The sequence below is a fragment of the Phocoena phocoena genome, chromosome 17 (assembly GCF_963924675.1).
Source record: "Phocoena phocoena chromosome 17, mPhoPho1.1, whole genome shotgun sequence".
In the NCBI taxonomy this organism is placed as follows: Eukaryota; Metazoa; Chordata; class Mammalia; order Artiodactyla; family Phocoenidae; genus Phocoena; species Phocoena phocoena.
The window spans coordinates 39,626,123-39,648,367 of record NC_089235.1 but is presented as its reverse complement, the minus strand read 5'-3'; the positions used below and the strand labels follow the sequence as shown (position 1 = coordinate 39,648,367).

At 35.6% G+C, this 22,245-nt stretch overlaps 1 protein-coding gene across 1 annotated transcript in view; it reads left to right on the top strand.

Annotated features, from left to right (window-relative positions):
- RAD54B (RAD54 homolog B) overlaps positions 1 to 22,245 on the top strand; it is an 89,649-nt gene that overhangs the window by 50,646 nt on the left and 16,758 nt on the right. Inside the window, exons 3-8 of the mRNA XM_065895581.1 lie at positions 2,498 to 2,692; positions 6,045 to 6,326; positions 9,393 to 9,555; positions 12,723 to 12,948; positions 13,215 to 13,422; positions 19,663 to 19,802. Coding sequence (XP_065751653.1) covers positions 2,498 to 2,692; positions 6,045 to 6,326; positions 9,393 to 9,555; positions 12,723 to 12,948; positions 13,215 to 13,422; positions 19,663 to 19,802 — 1,214 coding nt within the window. The remainder of the gene's footprint in view (positions 1 to 2,497; positions 2,693 to 6,044; positions 6,327 to 9,392; positions 9,556 to 12,722; positions 12,949 to 13,214; positions 13,423 to 19,662; positions 19,803 to 22,245) is intronic.

Here is a 22,245-nt window from a genome sequence, read left to right as displayed (position 1 = left end):
GTTGTAGCATGTATCGGTATTTTAATCCTTTTAATGGCTGAATAATATTACTTTGTAGTGATGTACCACAATTTGTTTATTCATTTGTCAGTTGAATGGATATTTGGGATGTTTCTACCTTTGGGCCATTATGAATAATCCTGGTATAAACATTCATGTACAAGTTTTTTGTGTGAATGTGTTTTTCTCTCTCTTGAGCATATACCTAGGAGTGGAATTGCTGGGTCATATGGTAACTCTAATCTTTTGAAGAACTGCAGATCTGTTTTCTAAAGTGGCTGTATTATCTTACATTCCACCAGCAGTGTGTGAGGATTCCAATTTCTCCACGTCTGCACCACACTTTTTATTATCTGTTTGATACTTATCATCCTAGTGGATGTGAAGTGTATCTTGTAAATTCATTTATTTATTTATTTTTGGCTGCATTGGATCTTTGCCGCACACAGGCTTTCTCTAGTTGTGGCGAGTGGGGACTACTCTTTGTTGCAGCGCGCGGGCTTCTCGTTGCGGTGGCTTCTCTCGTTGCGGAGCATTGGCTCTAAGTGCATGAGCTTCAGTAGTTGTGGCACGTGGGCTCAGTAGTTGTGGCTCACGGGCTCTAGAGTGCAGGCTCTGTAGTTGTGGCACACTGGCTTAGTTGCTCCGTGGCATGTGAGATCTTCCTGGACCAGAGATCAAACCGGTGTCCCCTGCATTGGGAGGTGGATTCTTAACCACTGTGCCACCAGGGAAGTCCCATTAAGTAGGTGGTGTATTTTAAAAGATAAAGTAATCATTTGGTTTTTGTTTTGTAAATTATATTGTTTTGATAGCTTCCACGGGTCAAGTGTGTATTTGGTAAAAGACATAGTGAATAGCTCTTCAGTGATGGGGGAATGAGATTTTCCTCTCTTCAGCTGGAATAACTTTTATCTAGCCATTGAAAATATAGTGTACAAGTTAGGTGAGAAGTAAGAGCTAGGGCTCAGTATGAGGGTGGTCTGTATTCCTCAAGGAAGTGCTCATGTTTTAACTGTAACTGCCAAGGGGAAAAGAGAAAATAAGACAGAAATAAGGGGAGATTTTGTCTCTAGTGTCAAGTGTACTTTGAATTAATAGATAACTTTTAGTGTTTTTGCTTCAAAACACTAAAAGATATCATTATATAGAATATCATATACATGCCTTTCAACCTATTCTGCTGTTATTCTTTGTCTTATTTTATTATGTTTTATCTTTTTTAAGTTGAACTATAATTTACATGCAATAAAATGTATAGCTCTTAAATGATCAGTGATGATTTTTGTTAAATGTGTATACGCATGTACCTGTCACTCAGAACAAATTCTTGTATTTATTTTTTTTTAATTTGTATTGGAGTATAGTTGATTTACAATGTTGTGTTAGTTTCAGGTGTACAGCAAAGTGAATCAGTTATATATATACATATATCCACTCTTTTTTAGATTCTTTTCCCATATAGGTCATTACAGAGTATTGAATAGAGTTCCCTGTGCTATACTGTAAGTGCTTATTAGTTATCTGTCTTATATATAGTAGTGTGTATGTGTTGATCCAATCTCCCAATTTATCCCTCCCCCTCTCCACCCCCGCCTTACCCCTGGTAACGGTAAGTTTGTTTTCTACATCTGTAACTCTGTTTCTGTTTTGTAGATAAGTTCATTTGTACCCCTTTTTTAGATTCCACATATAAGTGATATCATATGATATTCGTCTTTCTCTGACTTACTTCACTCAGTATGACAATAGAACAAATTCTTCTCTCCTGCCTCTTTCCAGTCAATTTCCCAACTGTAGAGGCAGCAACCACTTTCTGGTTTCTATCACCATAAATTAGTTTCTCCATTGCTGGAGAATTTTCTGTGTTAGACTGTTTGGATATGTTTTTGTAAGGTGATATTGGAAATGTTTTCAAGAGGAGTATAGACTTTCGTAAGAAACTTTTGATTTCCTGATTATATACTACTGAATGCTCAGAATCAGTGGTCCAACCTGATTGCTCCCTAACTAGGAGACAAGAGTATATTAATGAAATTTAGTCTGATTGCTACTTTACTGTTTTACTTTGTTCTTATTTGAAAAAACTACAGGTTTTTCTTTGAGAGAACTCTGTGATCTTATATTACTTTTCCTTGATTTTGTCATGTCACTGTTAATTAAATCAGTTGTTTATTCAGAATGTGATTATAGATCTTTTTCCATGGATGCTGAAATTTTATCTTTAATTAGTAGAGTTTAAAATCTTGCCAGTGATTATTATGTTATTTTATTTTAACATAGTTTGTATGATGATAAGAAATTTACATTCATCATACTCATGGTAATGTTAGCACGTGACATTTGCAATTTCCCAGTTTATAAAATGCTAACATGTGCATGAAAAAATACTTAATACAATCTAATTCACCTGTGCTTTTATTTGTTGCATGATCTTACTATTTAAATATTAAAGTCATCTTTAATAATGTGGTTTTTATTTTATTTTTTATTCTAGTTCATTTAGCCCCTAAAGAAATAACAGTGTCTAAGGGACAAGAAGAGGAGCCTGATAGCCTAGTTAAATATTTCAGTGTTGTTTGGTGTAAGCCTTCAAAGAAAAAACACAAAAAGTGGGAAGGCGATGCTGTTCTTATTGTAAAAGGAAAGTCATTTACATTAAAGGATTTGGAAGGCAAAGACATTGGAAGAGGTATTGTTATATTACCTGATGTTTATGATTTGGTCTATAATTAATATATATCTCTGGCAACAAAATTGAAATGTAATTGGGTTTTACAAAGTTGTTCCTTAATTGACTTTCATGTCTAAATTATCTCATAAACATAAAATTATCTCTTAATCGTGAGTCTGGCAGTCTTACGTATACTCAGTGAGATGAATCTCATCCCATGGTTTCATTTTCTCCAAAAATGGCCATCCAGGTATATACAGTTACATTGGCATTTTTGTGAGATTAAGCAGTTTGTCTTGGTGTGTTTTACATCTTTTTTTTTTTTCCAGAATGCTGAGTGATTAAAAGTTTAAAAAATGTTGGTATTAGGAGTGGAATGATAAATTTAACTTCAATGATACCTAAAAAAATTTGAAAAATAGCAAGGAGATAATGACTAGACATGACCTAGATTAATACATACAAATTGGAGGTTACCATTATTTCCGTTATAAAGTGTTGCCAGCATGATTTGTACAAATTAGTCCACAAATTCAGAATACCTAAAACCATTATGGTTGTTTTGCATTGTCTCTTACTGTTCAGTTCTGAGTGTGGCCCATAATTATAAAATCTGTTCTACAAGTTCACTCATTCATTTGAAAACACCATAATTTATAGCTTTCAGTAACTTATGTGCTAAGCACTATGCTAGGAGTAAGCATTCAAAGATGGATATAGTTTACAGTTTAGTGGGGACAGGGCAATGTAATTAATAATTAGGAAGCACTAAGGTAATTGTTTCAATGAGAATTTTTGCTAAGCACAATACAAGCATATACAGAAGGACCATTTAAGTTGACCTTCGAGGCTAACGGAAAGCTTCATAGGAGTTATTGTTTAAGGTAATATTTGAAGGATGGATAATTTTGTAGGGGATGAGAAAGGGGCAAGGCATATGTACAGGTTCAAAGGCAAAACTACTTCAGTGTTTCAGGAATATAGTATATGAAGGGCAGTGGCAAAGAGGCAAGAGTTGAGGCTGTATGGAATTATCTGCAATAGAATTTTTTATTATAAAAATATTGAACAAATGCTATATATTCACTATTATTCTTAGTGTTTAGAGAAATTTAAAAAGAAAAATTGCAGTACACATTCCATGTTGTTGGTTAGGGTAGATTGAGGCAAAATTTTTGGAGAACTTGTTTATACCTATTTAGTGAAATTATATTCTAAAGCCAGGTAGAGAGGTAAAAATTATCAAAATTACTCTGGAACATCTGTTACCCATAAGGTATAGTATATATGGTTTTGAGTATGTATAGTTTGTAATAAAATGATCTTTCAGTTGCAAGTAGTGATAAATGCAGATTAGTTTATAAACAGTGGGTTTTTGCTCTGACTACCCAAGTACAGTCACCTATGGTGCTTTTAAAAAATGCCAGTGCTTAGGCCTTGACCTCTGAGGCTCTGATTATTTGGTCTGGATGGTGGGGAGAGGGGCTGGACATCCATATGTTTTAGATTTCCAGATGATTCTCATATCCAGCAGGAGTTGAATCCACTGGTTTAAACATTAATGGAGGTTTTAATTGGCTTTCAAAGTGAAAACATCCAAACATAAGACTTGGTTGCTTAATTATAACATTAATAAATATATCAACCTGGAGTTAATCTTGCAAGTTATTGCCTATAATGCAAGCGGTTTTTCTTTTAAATAAATTGGGTATACAGCATTTAAATATTGTTAATGTAGGCATAAACACTCTTAAGAAAACTGAAGGCTGTAATGCTGAAATTGCTAATAGCTTGTGATAATGTAGTCAGATTCATTTGACTGTCATTACACAATACCCAGAAAAGAACAGGTGTGGGAAACAGAGTTCAAGAGTTTAAAGAAAGTCTTCTGGAGACTTAGAGATGTTTGAGACAGTCATCACCATGGATCAAAGTGAAATGAGAGATCTTGGAATTAGAGACTTTTGAAGATGCCTCAAAATTATGTTTATTCTTATCTCCCATTTTCATGTGATTAATAGGAATTGGATTAATAGTGTTGGATTCTATATGAAGATAAAACTATTCTCTTCCTTAGTGTGGAGAGATCAAGACTGTTGTTGAATTGAGATAGTCTGGGAAATGGAGGGATGGGTCTTTAGCATTGAGGAGCTCCAGCCAAATACCTTCTTCCTATATCAGACCTCTGTCATAAATAATTGAAGAATGTATATTATGTAGTTACCAGTTGGCATAGATTATAACGATTAGCCCAGTTTTAATAGGGAATTGTAGCAATTTCCAGCTAGTTTTAAAAGGGTCATGTCATGTTTTCTAAAATGTGATGATCTTTTATTTTTTGTTTTTAGAGACTTTAAAAAGTTTTTGTTGTACACAGTTTTTGCCCCTCCTAGTGGCACAAAAACCATGCATTTAATGTAGACAAGCATAGGAATCTAAATTCCCTCACTCTATCTGGTTAATGAGTTCATTTTAAACAGACTCTGACTAACTTACTCATATTTATATTGCATCAGCACCTTACTTACACCTGGCAGCACTTAATAAATGTCTGTTGAATTAATAATAACTCAAGTTTGTTATTATAAAATATGCCACTTTTTTTTTTTTTTGCGTTATGCGGGCCTCTCACTGCCGTGGCCTCTCCTGTTGCGGAGCACAGGCTCCGGACGCACAGGCTCAGCGGCCATGGCTCATGGGCCCAGCCGCTCCGCGGCATGTGGGATCCTCCTGGACCGGGGCACGAACCCGTGTCCCCTGCATCGGCAGGCGGACTCCCAACCACTGCGCCACCATGGAAGCCCTATGCCACTTTTTATTCAGGAGCTAGAACTTGGACTATCAGTGGCCTCTATGACAAATATATTTTTACTATGCTATCTCAGGTGGAACAGTACAGTACTAGTTGTGGTAGAAATTGTTTTTATTGCTAGTTCTGCACATTTCCAGCTGTTTCCAAGTGGAAATAGAGCTGCCCTGGTATTTCTCTAGTTTGTTCACAAGAAAGGAGGGTCCATATAGTCTATCAAACTCTTTTCTTGGCTTGATTTTCTACAGACAGCAGATGGCAAAACTATGAATACAATAGGCTGTATTTTCAGTAATTAAGAAAAGCCTTGCCTCTCTAAAACTTGGCTAATTTTTATAACTATATAATTATTTATGCCTTCTGATTTTTGCATGTATGTGTGTGTGTTTTTACTAAAATGATAAATTATATTTTTGTTCTGGCTAATGGTTATATGAGGCTATTTGCATTCCAAGTAGTTTTTTATTCTGTACAGTTACAGGAAGAAGACTCTGGTTACACTAATTAAGTCATTTTAGAGTGTCAATAAATTAAATTAATTTTTTTCTTCTCAATTTAAAGGCATTGGATATAAATTCAAAGAGCTTGAAAAGATTGAAGAGGGCCAAACAATGACGATTGGTGGAAAAGAAATAGAAGTCATGGGTATAATCTCTCCAGATGATTTCAACAGTGGCAGATGTTTTCAGCTTGGAGGAGGAAGTTCTGCTGCCTTACATTCTTCTCAAGCTGTCAAGAAGTGTTTCTCTAACCCTTTCAAAAGTGTCTGTAAACTAAATTCAAAGGAAAATAGACAGAAAAGTTTCCAAAATTGCAAACCACGCCATGACCCATATGAACCAAGTAAGATTTCAAAACTAATTTGAACATAATAAAACCTATTATGTTTTTACTGTCTAAAGATGTTTTGGTATGTGAATTTAAAGTTTAAATTTTGTATTAAAGCTTTCAGGTAAAAGTAAATATTATTTTTCAGACATACAGTCTGACGTAAGGGATAATGTTGAAGTTGAGTAACAATATAGTGTGAAAATTATTTCATAAGTATATGTACAATTGCAAGAATACAGTAATCAAAATACTATACATGTGTTAAAGGAAAATTGTGTAAATTGTAGATGTATACACACATACATACATGTATATGATTTTGAGTAAAATCTGATATCTTTAGTAGGGAGAAAAATTAGTAAATTCATGAGTTAGGAATATTTTTGAGCTTCCGTTTTGAAGACCATATGCTTTGATCACGTATATTAGTGATTTAATTCAGTATTAAAATATTGAAAGGTCAGATGTCATGTAAAGAATTCAAATTTTATTCACGAGAATTCAGTTCATCAAGTTAACTTGCACATTAATGAATTTAATTAAAAAACTACATAAAAAATAAAACCATGTCTGTTTATGACTTTTTAAAATTTGATTGTTCAGTCAACAAGTATTTTTTGTGTGCCTTTTATACATTGGGCCCCGAGGTGAAACTGTCGTGACAGAGCTTCTCATTTGGAGAGGAGACAGACAAGGAATTTGAATTATAGTGTAGTAGATGTAGAAGTTGGAGAATAAGCTTTTTTTGTAACAGTAGTAAAATAAAAGCATTAAAATAACTATTAAAATAATCATAAATAAAAGTATTAGAATAACTATTTTCCCCTCTTGCAAGTATTATGGAAACATAGAATTTTTGAAATAAAGGGACCTTTTAGGTAATTTAGACCAATCCCTTCACTATGCATTCGAGGAAACTGAGTCCCAGAAGGATGAACTGACTTGCTTGAATTAAAATAACTTGTTGGCATAATTGAGATTAAAACCCCCAAATTAAAAATTCCTAGCTCTATTCTAGCTTGTTTGAGACTTAATTGAAATTTAGAGAGTGGAAGCTTATGCTTCTGATTTTTCTCTTTATCTAAATATTTTGTCTGTCCCACTAGCTCTTTTAACAAGCCTCCTTCTCTCCTTTATTCTTATTTCTCTTTGCCTTCCTGTCATGTAAAAATAGAGGGCTGTGGGGAACTGAAAAGAATACTGTACTTGGTCAAAGACCTGAGTTAGAGTCTTGGTTTTACCACTGAACTAACTGGTTCTTCAACCTGTTGGGGGAGTCACTTCATTAATATTTTTGCCTCCTCATGCGTAAAATGTGGGTTCTAAAAACTACCATAGAGACTTAGAGTGCCTGGTATATGTTGTGTATGATAAATATTTGTTGACTGAATGAATGAAAAATTTTATTGTGATAATTTATATATATGTGTATATGAGCATGTGTGGGTGTGTGTAACAAGCCCTTTTTGTAAATGGTAAATAGTTGATTATTCTCTCTCTCTTTTTTTTAATCTTGCTAAGGTTAGGACTAAATTGTACACTTAAAACTAAAGCATGACAGATTTTGTTAGCATTGAACGATGCCTCATCATTGTGAAGGTTGAGGAGCATCTTAAGATTTGAATTGGTGTCCTATTGCTGTGGTGCTTTAGGTTTTATTTTTCTTGAAGCTGGGTACTTTGTTAGATGACTTAAGATTCTGTGGTCCTTCTTGCTTGAGCTGTGTATCGTCTTTACCTCTATCTTCTTTTTTTCCCTTTGTCCTTTCTAAAAGATAGAAAAAAACGGGGCCATTTCTTGGTTGGAAATCCACAAGGCATACACTCTTGCTTTGTTACTGGGATATAGAGGAAACCCAAAGGCCAAGTTTTCCATTTTCACTCCCTAGTCCCCTGCCTGCCAGGAATTCACCTCAAAAATGAGAGGTGAATTCCTGGTTGCTCAGAAACGTGGGAAGATGACAGAAAATTTTCTTCTGGGTAATTGCTATCAGTAAACACAACCAGACTCTCATTCCTGTGACTGTGTATTTCCACACTGATAGTTATTTATTTAATCTTCTTTTTTTTTCGGCCACACCATGCAGCTTGTGGGATTTTAGTTCCCCGACCAGGGATTGAACCCTTGTCCTCGGTAGTGAAAGCTCAGAGTCTTAAGTACTGGACTGACAGGGAATTCCCATATTTGATCTCCTGGAACCCATTTTTTAAAAATCTCCTTTTCTCATCTTTGTTCTTCCTTTTTTTCTTTTTGTTTATTTTTTAAAATTTATTTTTTTAACCATACATATATATATCCAAATATACAAATATATCCAAAAATTATTTTGGTGAGTTTATTTTCTGATTTCAGATTTATCAGTTGAGACCAGCTTTCTAGTTATGTTTGATTTTGTTTTTTTGGGTGACTTTTAATAAATCTTTTAAATTGTATTAGCGTGTTTCTAAAGAATTCCATTGTTATTTGATGGTTACTTAATGCTGCTTTGCAAAGATTCATGAATTTTACATTTATGAACGAAGTAATTAACTTTAAGCAAATAATGGTGGTGAAGTCAATGGAAAATTTGTCATTCTTTCTCAGTTCTTCTGAATAATAGGAGTAATGGTCATTGTTAGTGGGTACAAGAATGAAAAAAGGGAGCCTTTATATTAAATTTAGAAAGCCTTTCCAGAATAAGAAGTTGTGAGTATTAGCAAGAGCATCTTGGCAAAATTCCAGCCTGTGCTTTCAGTTGGAAATAGTTCTCTTTGCTCTGAATACTGAACTATTAAGTGTTGTGGCTGAATTCTTTATTAGACAACAGTGAATTTCAGTGGTTTCAAAGCACTTTTGGGCATGAAGTTTGGAAAGCTCTTCGCAATTCTTTGCATGAAATCTTACATCAATAAGGCAAGAGATTTTATTTTTTTAATTTTGTACCTTTGCTTAGCATTGATGTTACTGAATTTCAAAGTTTTTTTGCCACAAATGGTGGCAAATAGTTCTACCTTCTGAGTAATTAGAGCAAGATAATGTAGTTACTGACAGAATGAAATTGGAATACATTTATAATTATACTTTTCTGTTTTTCTTAAGATTCCCTTGTTATGCCACGACCAGATAATAATCACCAGTGGATGTTCAGTAAGAACTGTTTTCCTGTTGTGGATGTAGTGATAGATCCTCACCTTGTATTTCACCTTCGACCACATCAGAAAGAAGGGATCATATTCCTTTATGAATGTGTGATGGGAATGAGGTAGGAAAATAAATTGTTTAATCTGAGCTTTGATTTAACCTGCAACATAATGGTTTTCTAGGACAAGCCTGATATATAATGCATCTCAGTGGGTACAGCATATATTTTAGTTGGTAGGAATGGCAAATGGTACTTAATGTGTATGTTTATTCCGCAGGTAGTTCTTTTTTTTTTTTTTTTGCAGTACGTGGGCCTCTCACTGTTGTGGCCTCTCCCGTTGTGGAGCACAGGCTCCGGACGCACAGGCCCAGTGGCCACGGATCACGGGCCCAGCCACTCCGCAGCATGTACGGGGCACAAACCCGCGTCCCCTGAATCGGCAGGCGGATTCCCAACCATTGCGCCACCAGGGAAGCCGCCCCCCAGCTTTTTTTAAGCAGATTTTTTTTTTTAATTTATTTTTTAAATTTATTTTTGGCTGCGTTGGGTCTTCGTTGCAGTGCACGGGCTTTCTCTAGTTGCAGCGAGTGGGGGCTACTCTTCATTTCGGTGCACAGGCTTCTCATTGCGGTGGCCTCTCTGTTGTGGAGCACGGCTCTAGGCGCGTGGGCTTCAGTAGTTGTGGCATGTGGGCTCAGCAGTTGTGGCTTGCAGGCTCGAGAGTGCAGGCTCAGTAGTTGTGGCTCACTGACTTAGTTGTTCCACGGCATGTGGGATCTTCCCGGACCAGGGATGGAACCCGTGTCCCCTGCATTGGCAGGTGGATTGCTAAGCACTGCACCACCAGGGAAGTCCCCCTCCTCTCCTTTTAAAATTGAGTTTTCTTAAAGAATTGTAGTCGAAGTACAGTTGAAGTATCAATAGAAGACACACACATACATACAAACCAGACAAAGGGGGTAAAAAGAAATCAAAGGTCTCTGCTAACATGTTAGTACATTTCCTTCCAGTCCTTTTTTGTTTTGTTTTTAATGCATAGGACCTTGACTTTTATATTGGTCATTTACTAGGGAGTTGGGAATGTAAATTTCCCCAAACTCTAAGAACCCGTTGAATGATGACAAGTTAAGGGAAAACTATTTCCTAGAAACTTTCTAGATTCATGTTCTTTCTCAAATCTGTTCTTCCTTTTGGAGATCTTATCTCGCTTGGCCTGAGAATCATCTTTGATTTCTTCTCTCTCACCTTCTCTATCTAATCAAACCTAAACTTTTGATTATTTTGACCTCCCAAATATCATTTGGATCCTAGTTGTTTCTGGCACCTCACTGTAGCAGCTCTAGTAACTGGTGTCATAAAATTATATTTTATCTGGATTATTGCAGTGGTTTCTAACTTGTGTATCTGCTTCTGATACTTGTCAGGTTCATTCTCCTTAGCACCACCAGCTTGATTTTTCTGAAAACAATTCTGAACATGGCATTTCCTTGCTTAAAATTATTACAATTCTCAGAACTTAGAGCAGTGTTTCCTAATCTGTGATATGCACTTTACTGGGTTGTGTATGGGATCATTTTAGGTATACGTGGACAAACTTTATTTTTAACTTTTAATAGTAGCATATTGAGTTAATGAATAATTAGAAAGAAATAGCACATTAAACTTTTTGTTTCACAGATAAATTATGCTTAGAAAGAGTTTTCAAATAAATCTAATTTAAAAAGTGAGTTGGTTTAGAGAAAAATAATAAATAATAGCATATAGTATCACATGTATGGCAAAAAATTGTAATGGTAGTCATGAAAGACTGATGTTTGGGAGATGCTGACCTACAGGATACAGTCTGAGCTTTCAAGGATAAGTATCCTCATCTTCTGTCTTCTTCCTATTTTGCCAGCTTCCTAGCTTTTATTATCTTGCTTGCAATTCATTTCAAGCTCCAACTGTACTGATCTACCTGATTAATGTAATGAATTCCTGTTTATCTTTAAAACTCTGCTCAAGTTTCATCTTCTTCAAGAGAAGTCTTCCTGTTCTCTTCCCTATACCATGATGATGGATGATGGATGGTGGATGATGGATCACTATTCTCTCTCTGCCACTCACTATGTCTCAGTTAGCTGGCATCTTGCAGTGGCAAATTGTTGACCTAAAATAATAATAGTGGCTATGATGCATGTTTGTAATTTTTTCTCTACACTTTGAAATGGAGAACATATATAAAATGGTGTGGGTTTTTTTGGCCGCGTCAGGTCTTAGTTGAGGCCTGCGGGATCTTTCATTGCGGCGTGCGGGCTCTTCGTTGCAGTGCGCAGGCTTCTCTCTAGTTGTGGTGTGCAGGCTCCAGAGCTCATGGGCTCAGTAGTTGTGGCACGCAGGCTTAGTTGCCCCGTGGCATGTGGGATCTTAGTTCCCCGACCAGGGATCGAACCTGCGTCCCCTGCATTGGAAGGCAGATTCTTAACCACAGGACCACCAGGGAAGTCCCCTATAAAATTGTTTTTGGTTATTATTTCTACTAGTAAGAAATACAATAGATTAACAAACTACACTTATATTTTTGGTAATATCCTTAATTCCTTTGGATTTTGTAACTTTAAAAATGTATGTCTAATACCTTCAAAGAGCTTTAAAAACTATGAAGTGTTATAAAATGCCACTTACTTATATTATATTCCTTATAATATTTAATTTTAAATTACATTAACCAAGTAGGTTTGTTGGATGAGAGTTTTACTAAATTACATGTATTAGATCAAATAGTTAGTGTTTATTTTTTCTTACAGCTCAAGGAGCTGTTTTGGTTGAGGACTTCATTTACTGCCAGAGAATCATAAATACAGACCAGTAGATCTTTCTGGTTTACATTTCAATGTATTTTAAACTGTTTTGATATCTAATACTGAAACTGATAAAAACTGCTCAACTGTTGGTGATGAGAAGCATGGTTATAGTTAAATTATTCAAAGGTAGATATAAAATTGGGATTCATTTCTAATCTCTAAATATAGATACATGATAGTAACAGATGATTTAGATTCAACTCTAATTTCAAGTTGTTTTAGTAATTTAGTTCACAAATATGTAATGAGTATAATTAGCAAAGATGCAAAAGAGAGATATGTCATAAATCAGCTGATTGAAGAGCTAGAAAAAGTGTTTAGTGGGGGCTAGGATCATCCTACGTACAAAATATCAGCTTCTGGTTCTTGACTAATAGGTGATGATGTTAGGGACATAAAATATTTTCCTTTTGTAATTGAAGGAAGTATAATTGTTTCTAACAGGGTGAATGGCAGATGTGGAGCTATTCTTGCTGATGAAATGGGTTTAGGGAAAACATTGCAATGTATTTCACTCATCTGGACTCTACAGTGTCAGGGACCCTATGGTGGCAAGCCAGTAATAAAGAAGACACTTATTGTCTCACCTGGAAGCTTGGTGAATAATTGGAGGAAAGAATTTCAAAAATGGCTAGGAATTGAAAGGATCAAGATATTTACTGTTGATCAGGTAAGAGACTTTTAAAAGTTTAGCCCCGGTCATTTACTAAATCTCTAGATTTTCAAATCAATACTGCAGTTTTCACTGTCTACGTAGCAGTTTTTCAAGTGTAAGTAGCTCTGACTCTTTGGAGATAAATGGAATCTTGCCCTACAATTTGGTCATGAGTTAACATATTCTAATACCTAGTTAATGGTTGTCAGGAATACGCTGCTTAAATTTGATTTCACACAGTTTTTGCCCATGATTTGTTAAATATTATCTTTTTTTCTTAGGACCACAAAGTAGAAGAATTCACCAAATGTCCATTTTATTCTGTTCTTATCATCAGTTATGAAATGTTACTTCGTTCCCTGGATCAAATTAAGAATATAAAATTTGATCTTCTAATTTGTGATGAAGGGCATCGTTTGAAGAACAGTACCATTAAGACAACTACAGCCCTCATTAGCCTCGCCTGTGAGAAAAGGATAATTCTAACTGGTCTGTATTTACTTTGGGGGAGATATGATGGTATTTTTGCCTAGTGAATATGCAAAACTTGTAATATGATGTTTGGCATCCAAAGAATTGATGGTATTGAGTGGAATTCATACTAATAAACCTATGTTAGTTGAGTCTTGGTAGGATTCTGAATTATTTAAATCCTATGTAATGTTCTGCAATCCAGATTTTGGATTCTTTGAGGAATAAACACAATGGTATCATGGTAAAGAAGGTAGGAGATGGGACTAGACTGCTTGTGCTTGCTTTCCAAGTCTGATATTTACAGCTGTGCAACTTTGGGCAAGTTATACTTTTCTGTACCTCAATTTCCTTATGTGTGAAACAGGGATAGTAAGACCATCTACTTCACAGAGTTGTTGTGAGGGTCAAATGAGTTAATCAATGTAAAGGTCTTGGAAGACTACCCTATACATGGTAAGTGTTTAATATAAATATCCTCTATTTTTATATGTTTGTGCTGTATGCATATGGTTTTTTGCTGGCCAAAGCTTCTGGCCCAGACTGTCCGGAAGGATGAGATAGACTGTGTGTAAATACAAGAATCTGTTTCTACCCAATCCTTTTTAGCTTAAGGCCTACACTAGAATTAGGCCTGAATAACTCAGTGTAGCTTTTCTCCCACACCTCACTCTGGTCTTATGTGGTAGCAGAGGAAAGAAGAGAGTTGTATTCATTACTAAGGTTTGCGACCCTTCCGTTTTCTTCTTAAGGCTCTCTTTCCCTATCATCTTTAACCTTTTGGAAGGGATGGGCAGGGCATGATTATCCTTATTACATCATATCTCATGGTGTCTCATGTGTCCTATATGCATGTCAGAGCTCTCCTCTGAAGTTTAAATGAGGAGGGAGAAAGGGTGTGACCAACAGCTTATTCCTCCATTCCACATCTTTAGGGTAGAAGTATGCCCTGGAGCAACAGAGAAAACTCCCCCTGTTGTGCTCTCATTGAGTTGGGGTGTGGAGGGTACCATCTTTAAGTAATTTATGATCATTTGACTTCCAATTTGTGAAGAAGGATTGTATTAACCATTACCAAATGTGATTTTTAAAACTATATGTGCTTTTTAGAAATGATTTTGGGAACTGTTAAATGACCTTTACATTCTTCACATTTAGTCACTTAAAGATAATAAAGATAAAAAGGACAGGGATCAAATCTTACAGTTATATCTGCCCCCCCAAATTTAGTAGATGTTCAACAAATGTTTGTCAGTAATACTGGTGATATGGAAACCAGAGAATAGAAAAACGGACTTTGAACATTTAGTAGAGGCTGTTTTTAAAGAAAAAAATGAGTTGGGGAAATGGAAAACTTAATCTAGGTAATTTCTGTATCTTTGGCTATTTGAGAAACTAAGTGGATTCCTTATACTTCTTAACTAGCTTTTGATTTTGAGATCCTTGGGGTCAGAAAAGCAATGGAAAAAAGATTTAGCTGAATTTAGTTACACTGTGTTGGAAGAAAAAAGCAGAGACTGTTTCTTTTTACTGCTCAATGTGGGGTCAATATTGCTTATGGAGTTAACAGCTATGGAGTTAAAAAGATTGGCATTTGAAGGGGAAAGAAAAATAAAAAGGGAGAGTGAGAAACTAAGATTACTTTTAGGTAATAATAATAGAATAATAAAAAAATAATAGATTCTCCTCTATTTGAAAAACAGATAATGTCCTTTAGCAAAAACGGACAGTTTTACTAATATTCTCAGTTATAAGCAAATACCAGTTCAACTAGCGTTACAGATTAAATTTAATATTTTCAGTAGAAATTGATTCTGGGACTTCATTCAGAAGGACTGTCCTGATGATGACCAGTGAGATTGTTTCCTTTGAGGAATTAGCATTGCCCCCTTTATTCGTACTTTGTCTTCTTTATCTTGTTTCTGTTTTCCTGTCCTTGTCTCTGTTGCTCCTGAGCTGTGAATGTAGGTGAAAACTAGCACTAACTAACCTCTTACATTTAGAAATACTTACAGTTGGTTTTTATCTCCTTAGAATTGCCTGAATAAATTCTTCTTTTTTATAGTGGCAGCATATCTTACTCCCAATGTGTTTTGTGTCTTATTAGGAAGTAACATTTATATATGAGTATGTACAGTGCTCATATATAATAGGTGCTCAAAAGCTATTTAAGAATCAAATGAAAGTAATTTTGATTTTGTTTCCTGCTGCTATCTAGCCCAGTGCTGTGAAGAATATTTAGTTAATATTTACTGGAAATTTTAATATTAAAATTAAATTAAATTAAAATTTAATAGAGGTGTATTAGACTTCTAGGGCTGCCGTAACAAAATACCAAAGACTGGGTGGTAGATTTCTTCAATGACAGAAATGTATTTTCTCACAGTTCTGGAAGCTGGAAGTCCAGTGTCAAGATGTCAGCAGGTTTGGTTTCTCCTGAGGCCTCTCTCCTCGCTTTGCAGATGACCATCTGCTCGCTGGGTCCTCTCATGGCCTGTTCTCTGAGTGTGTGCATCCCTATGTCTTTCTCTCTTCTTGAAAGGATACAAGTCATATTGGATTAGGGCTCCACCCTTATGAGCTTCTTTAACCCTAGTTACCTCCTAAAAGGCCCTGTTTCCGAATATAGTCACATTGGGAATTAGGGCTTCAACATATGAATTTTGAGGGGACACAGTTCAATCCACAATCTCTTATTATGTTAGATATCCTTCATTAGATGTTAGATATCCTTTCTTTATATTATAAAAAAGAAAAATCTGAGATTTGAAAAAATTCTTATTAAAAAGTGAGAGTTAAAAATATATATCGGGCTTCCCTGGTGGCGCAGTGGCTGAGAATCTGCCTGCCAATGCAGGGGACATGGGTTCGAGCCCTGGTCTGGGAGGATCCCACATGCCGCGGAGCGACTGGGCCCGTGGGCCACAACTCCTGAGCCTGAGCCTGCGCATCTGGAGTCTGTGCTCCGCAACAGGAGAGGCCATGAAAGTGAGACGCCTGCTCACCGCGATGAAGGGTGGCCCCCGCTTGCTAAAAAACTAGAGAAAGCCCTCTCACAGAAAAGACCCAACACAGCCAAAAATAAATAAATAAATTAAAAAAAAAAGAAATACGATTTAAAAAAAATATATATATATATATCACACACAGACACAGACACACAGAGATACATACACATATTGCTATATTATAGCATGCTTAGAAAGTAGAGAATGGAAATCATCCTTCAATCTCAATTTCTTAATGAGCCATTAACATTTTGTCATGTTTCATTATTCACACACACACATGCACACATGCACACAGAGAACGTACGTACATATTTTTTATATATACATACAAAATCCGTCTTTATTCATAGACACACATGCACAGCAAAATACACTTAATGTAAACATTTTCCTATGATAGTGCATAATTTTGAAATGTGGTGATGGATATCTACAAGCACATACTTTTCTATATAGATTCCTAGAAGTGGAATTATAGGACCTGAAGGAAAGATACATGTATGAATATGTATAAAGAGCTCTTAGAGCTTTTTATGGAGATAATAGATGCGGATATAGCTGTAGGTTATTAGCAATGTTCCAGTACTTTGGTTGGGTGGTAGATTTATGTCTCCTTAAAAAGTAAACAGTAAAACAAAGAAAAAGCTTTTATTGCTGGGATAGAGGTAGGGAAAGAGAAAGAGTTCTCTCAGTTTCCCTAGAAGTTTCACTTCCATAGCCCTGAAAATAGTTTTAGTAAACATACAAACTTTACTTGAAAATCTTTAGTGTTTCCTTTTTTCTTGTCACAGGAGTTTTTTAATGTTGACATTTAGTAGACACAGTGAATGGTACCTATTATTAATTATAATATAAAGTACCTATTATAATTATTATTATAATTATTGCATTAATGTTATATTATTTAGCTTCTTCTACAGGTTCTGCATAGTCTAGAATTAGAAAAGAATACTGAAAGCAGTGAACTGGGGACTAAACTACTTCTAGACAACATTTGTGACAACTCAGAATGATACTATATTAGTGTTTTGGCTATCTTGTAGGCCCTTCTTTTCTTTTCTTTTTCTTCTTTACTGTTTTTCCTTATTATTTTCTGCCCTAAATCCTTTTCCTGATCCCCTTCTTATTGTCTGCCTTTCTTTTTTCCAGTTTTGCTTTTGCCTCTTTCCCTTGTGTATCAATTGGCGTGATTTCAGGTGTAAGTAACAGATATGTGGATCAAATGTGCTTATTCTCCCACATAACTGCAGGTCTAGAGCTAGGGCATGTTCCAGGGGTGGGGTTACATCAGCTTAACAGTGTTGTCAAGGATTCTGATTCTTTTTGTTCTCTGCTGTGCCATGTTTGGTGTTGACTTCATATTCATGCTTGTAACAAGTGGCCAGAGCAGTTGCAGACATCACATCTAGATGTGGTGATATTTAAAGGAGAACAGGGGCTGGCTCTGCCTTTATCTCCATCTTTAAGAGTGAGGAGACTATCCCAGGCTCCTCCCTGACTTCCTTTTATATCTCATTGGACAGGATGGGTCGGTCACATGCTGTTGGTGGAAACTGTCGGTGCCCCACGAGCTCCCCTTTTCTGGGCTGTTGGACCCACCCCATAGCTGCTGGAACTGTTGATTAAACAACCCATGTCTCCTGCCTTTTCTGGAGAATTATCATTGGTTGAGTGAGAGGTCCTTCTCTCCCCTGCAGCTTGGTCAGTGATTGACTCGTATAGAGGAGCAAGTAAAATGCCAGCTCCTTTGCCTCAGGATAATTTCAGGAGCACCTTTATAATGTAGTTTATGCTCTAAGGCTCCCTGTAATTTTGCTCAAGCTAAATTGTTAGTTTCTTCCCCTGCATTTTCTGATTCCATTATTCCCTTTCTCCTGAGAATACTTTCTCCATAAATCATGTGTAGCCTAATCCTTATCTCAGGCTCTGCTTCTGAGAAACCAGTCTAAGACAAACGCTTTCTTACATAAGTCATTGGCAAAGGGGTAGAACTAGCATGATTAGCTTGGATTCATCATTTGGCTGGCTGTCTGGAAGCCAATCACAGTGATCCTTGTACCTTTTGTTCCCTTCTTTCCTTCTTGCTTTTCCCATTCCCCCTATTTTTATTAATCATTGTCATGGATATTCTTTTAAAGGTTTAACAAAATGCATACCAACATAAATATATTTTCTCTAATTCTGTGATGTGTCTAAAAAATTTAGAACTAACTAGGTGTATTAAAAAAAATTAGTAAAAAAAAAAAAAAAATTAGTAAGCATTGGTCCAACCTCGAGTCTATGCATTGACTTTCAAAGGAGGTGATCATGAAACTCCTTAACATTGTAAAAATTTGTGTTGTCTGTTATTGAAATAAGTGCATTTTTATTTACTTCTATTATTTATATCTTTGGACAGCTTTTTGTAGTCTGTTATTTGAAACTCATCTGAAATTATGCTGTTTTACTATGCTGATATATATGTTCACTTGATATTATTATAATTATTGAAACATGCTAGTGTCTCTTTGAAAATTAGTTAGCCAAATATTATTGAGTATGTAGTATGTGCAGGGTATATCAATCAATTACAGTCTGTGTCAGTCTTTAGGATCAATGAAGATCCCAATTTTATCTGATAACTTTGTAAGGTATTAATAATAGGTACCATTCACCGTGTCTACTAAATGTCAGGCACTTCACATCCATTGTCTTTACTTTTCATTGTAATAACACTGGGAAATTATTATCTTCCCACTTCTATAAGGAAAAAAATCCCGAGTTTAACTTAAAAGAGCTTAAGTAACTTTGTCCAGAGTCACACAATTATAATTATAATAATAACAACTAACAGTTATGGAACGTTTATTGTGCTGCAGGCACAATAGTATATGAATTAACTCATTTGATCCTTACAACTCTAGGAACTGCTATTATTATCCTAATTTTACAGCAAATAAAATTGGGGTAAGTAACTTTTCAGGGTAACTCAGAGAATAAGTGATGCAGGTAGGATTTGAACCCAAGCAGTCAGACTCTAGAGCCTATACTCAGCCAAAATGCTGTACTCAATAGACTTCAGTTCACAGTTAAAACCAGAGTTAAAGTTTTATATGATTATTAATTTTTAAAAACTTGATTTAGCTGGTCTTTCTTAGTTGGAGACTTTGCTTGTATTTAGTGTTCTTAGGGAAGAGAGTACAAATTTCTATAAAGACGTGATACTGTAAAACACAAACTTGACCTCTCATCACTTTTATCTCTTTAGGTACTCCAGTTCAGAATGATCTCCAAGAATTTTTTGCATTAATTGATTTTGTAAATCCAGGAATATTAGGCTCTTTGCCGTCTTATAGAAAAATATATGAAGAACCCATTATTAAATCGAGACAACCTTCTGCTTCTGAGGTATAATTTACTCAATAAGTAGGTTAAAAATGAGCAGTTTGGGAAAATCATTCATAACTTGGGTATTATTTTAATTTAGGAAAAAGTAAATTAATAGAGTGATTTTTAAAATTTTACCCACAATCGTTCAACTCCTTTTGCATATCTTACTTAAGAAAATGACGCTATCACTTGAAAAAGATTCATAAATAGGCACTTCACAGAGAATTATAAATGACAGTAAAACACATAAAAACGTTCATCTTTACTGGTATTGAAAAAGGTAAACCAAATAACCATGAAGTAACTTTCGTACTTTTCTACTGATGTTTTAGTTGGTTAGATTTACATTGTAATAGCAAGTGTACATAGGAGTACTGTTCTCTACTGATTGGAATATAAATTGATATGACTGGAGGATAGTTTGGCAATATATATCAAAAGCCTTAAAATTGGGTATAAATATTTACTGAGCATTTTCCATGAACTAGGAACTATATAAAAAATAATGATTGGGCTTCCCTGGTGGCACAGTGGTTAAGAATCCACCTGCCAATGCAGGGGACATGGGTTTGAGTCCTGGTCCAGGAAGATCCCACATGCCGCGGAGCAACTAAGCCCGTGCACCACAACTACTGAGCCTGCGCCCTAGAGCCCGTGAGCCACAACTACTGATGCCCATGTGCCACGACTACTGAAGCCCATGCGCTTAGAGCCCTGCTCTGCAACAAGAGAAGCCACTGCAGTGAGAAGCCTGCGCACCTTGCACACCACAATGAAGAGTAGCCCGTGCTCGCCGCGACTAGAGGAAGCCCGCGTGCAGCAATGAAAACCCAACACAGCCAAAAATAAATAAATAAATAAAATTAAATTAAAGGAAAAATAATGATTTAAGCAGATATTTAATAGAATAGGAAATGTTTATGATACATTATTTAAAAATAAAATCACATTCATTTATTTACCCAACACTTACATATTAAATACCTAAAGTGGGCCAAATGCTAAGTGCCAGACACTGGGGAATATGGTGATAAGCCAAACTGGTTGGTTGTTCCCATGAAGCTTTGTGGTTTGAGATACTGTTTTTGTTACAAATAAAAATAAAATATCTAATATATTTACATATTTATGCAAACAAAATGGTTTTGAAGATATACATAAAAAGTCTTGGCAGCATTGGCTGTTTCTGGTTGATGAAAGTTGGCTTTAATTTTCTTATTTTTGCATAACTATATTTTCTGACCTTTCTCCAGTGAACCAATTATTTTGTAATAAAAATTGAGAATAGTTTTAAAATATAAGGGAAATTTTCTGTGATTTATATAGAAACAAATATGTACATATGGGATTTATTTTAAGCTTCCCTGTGAAGTTCTATACACTTAAAAGATTCTATGTAGAGAATTTATTTTTTTATTTATTTATATTTTTTGGCTGCGTTGGGTCTTCACTGCTGCGCTGGGCTTTCTCTAGTTGCGGCAAGTGGGGGGCTACTCTTTGTTGTGGTGTGCGGGCTTTTCATTGCAGTGGCTTCTCTTGTTGCAGAGCATGGGCTCTAGGTGCGCAGTCTCAGTAGTTGTGGCGCACAGGCTTAGTTGCTCCGTGGCATGTGGGATCTTACCGGACCAGGGATTGAACCCGTGTCCCCTGCATTGAAAGGCAGATTCTTAACCACTGCACTACCAGGGAAGTCCCCTATGTAGAGAACGTAAACATAAATTTCATTCATACTGTATTTTGACTTTAAAAATGTACTATTATTTTACGAACAATGTGTAATGATTTTGAAAGAGTCAGCAGTACCTTGTGCCAATAATTTCTTGTAAGCTTAGTTTTAGGATCAATTACTTGTCAAAATATTTTCTTCCAAGAATTTGCTCTATTAGGGCTTTGATAATGATTTTAAGACCATGTACTGTTACAGTCTTCTCATAAAAGCTTACTTTCAGACAATTTGGTTTGTGGATTATTGACTTCCAGTGGTTCTCAATGGTGGCAATAGCCAAACAATCAAGGATTCGGAGACTGTGGCTTCACTTGATTAAATGATTATGCTGAACATTTAAAGAGATGATTGTTGGTTTTTCTATTCTAAACTGTATTTCATTTCTTTTATTTAAAAAAAATCTGAAGGGAAGCAATTAGTAAATGGTTGATCATTATAAAATGTTTAATGTTCATTTAACTGCATGTTCTGGGTTGGCTAAAAGGTTCGTTTGATTTTTTTCTGTAAGATTTGGCTCTAGTAGCGCTTAGTTGTCTTTAACTTCATTCGAAACAATTTTGTTAGATTGTATTGTGACAGCTGTCACATCAGCATGCATTAAAAAAAAGACTTATCAGAATTGGTGATTTTTTGTGTAGCCATTTTAATATTGAAGATGAAAGAAAAAAAGCAACATTTTTGGAATATTATGCTTTCTTATTTCAAGAAAGGTAGAAACAGAACGGAAATGCAAAA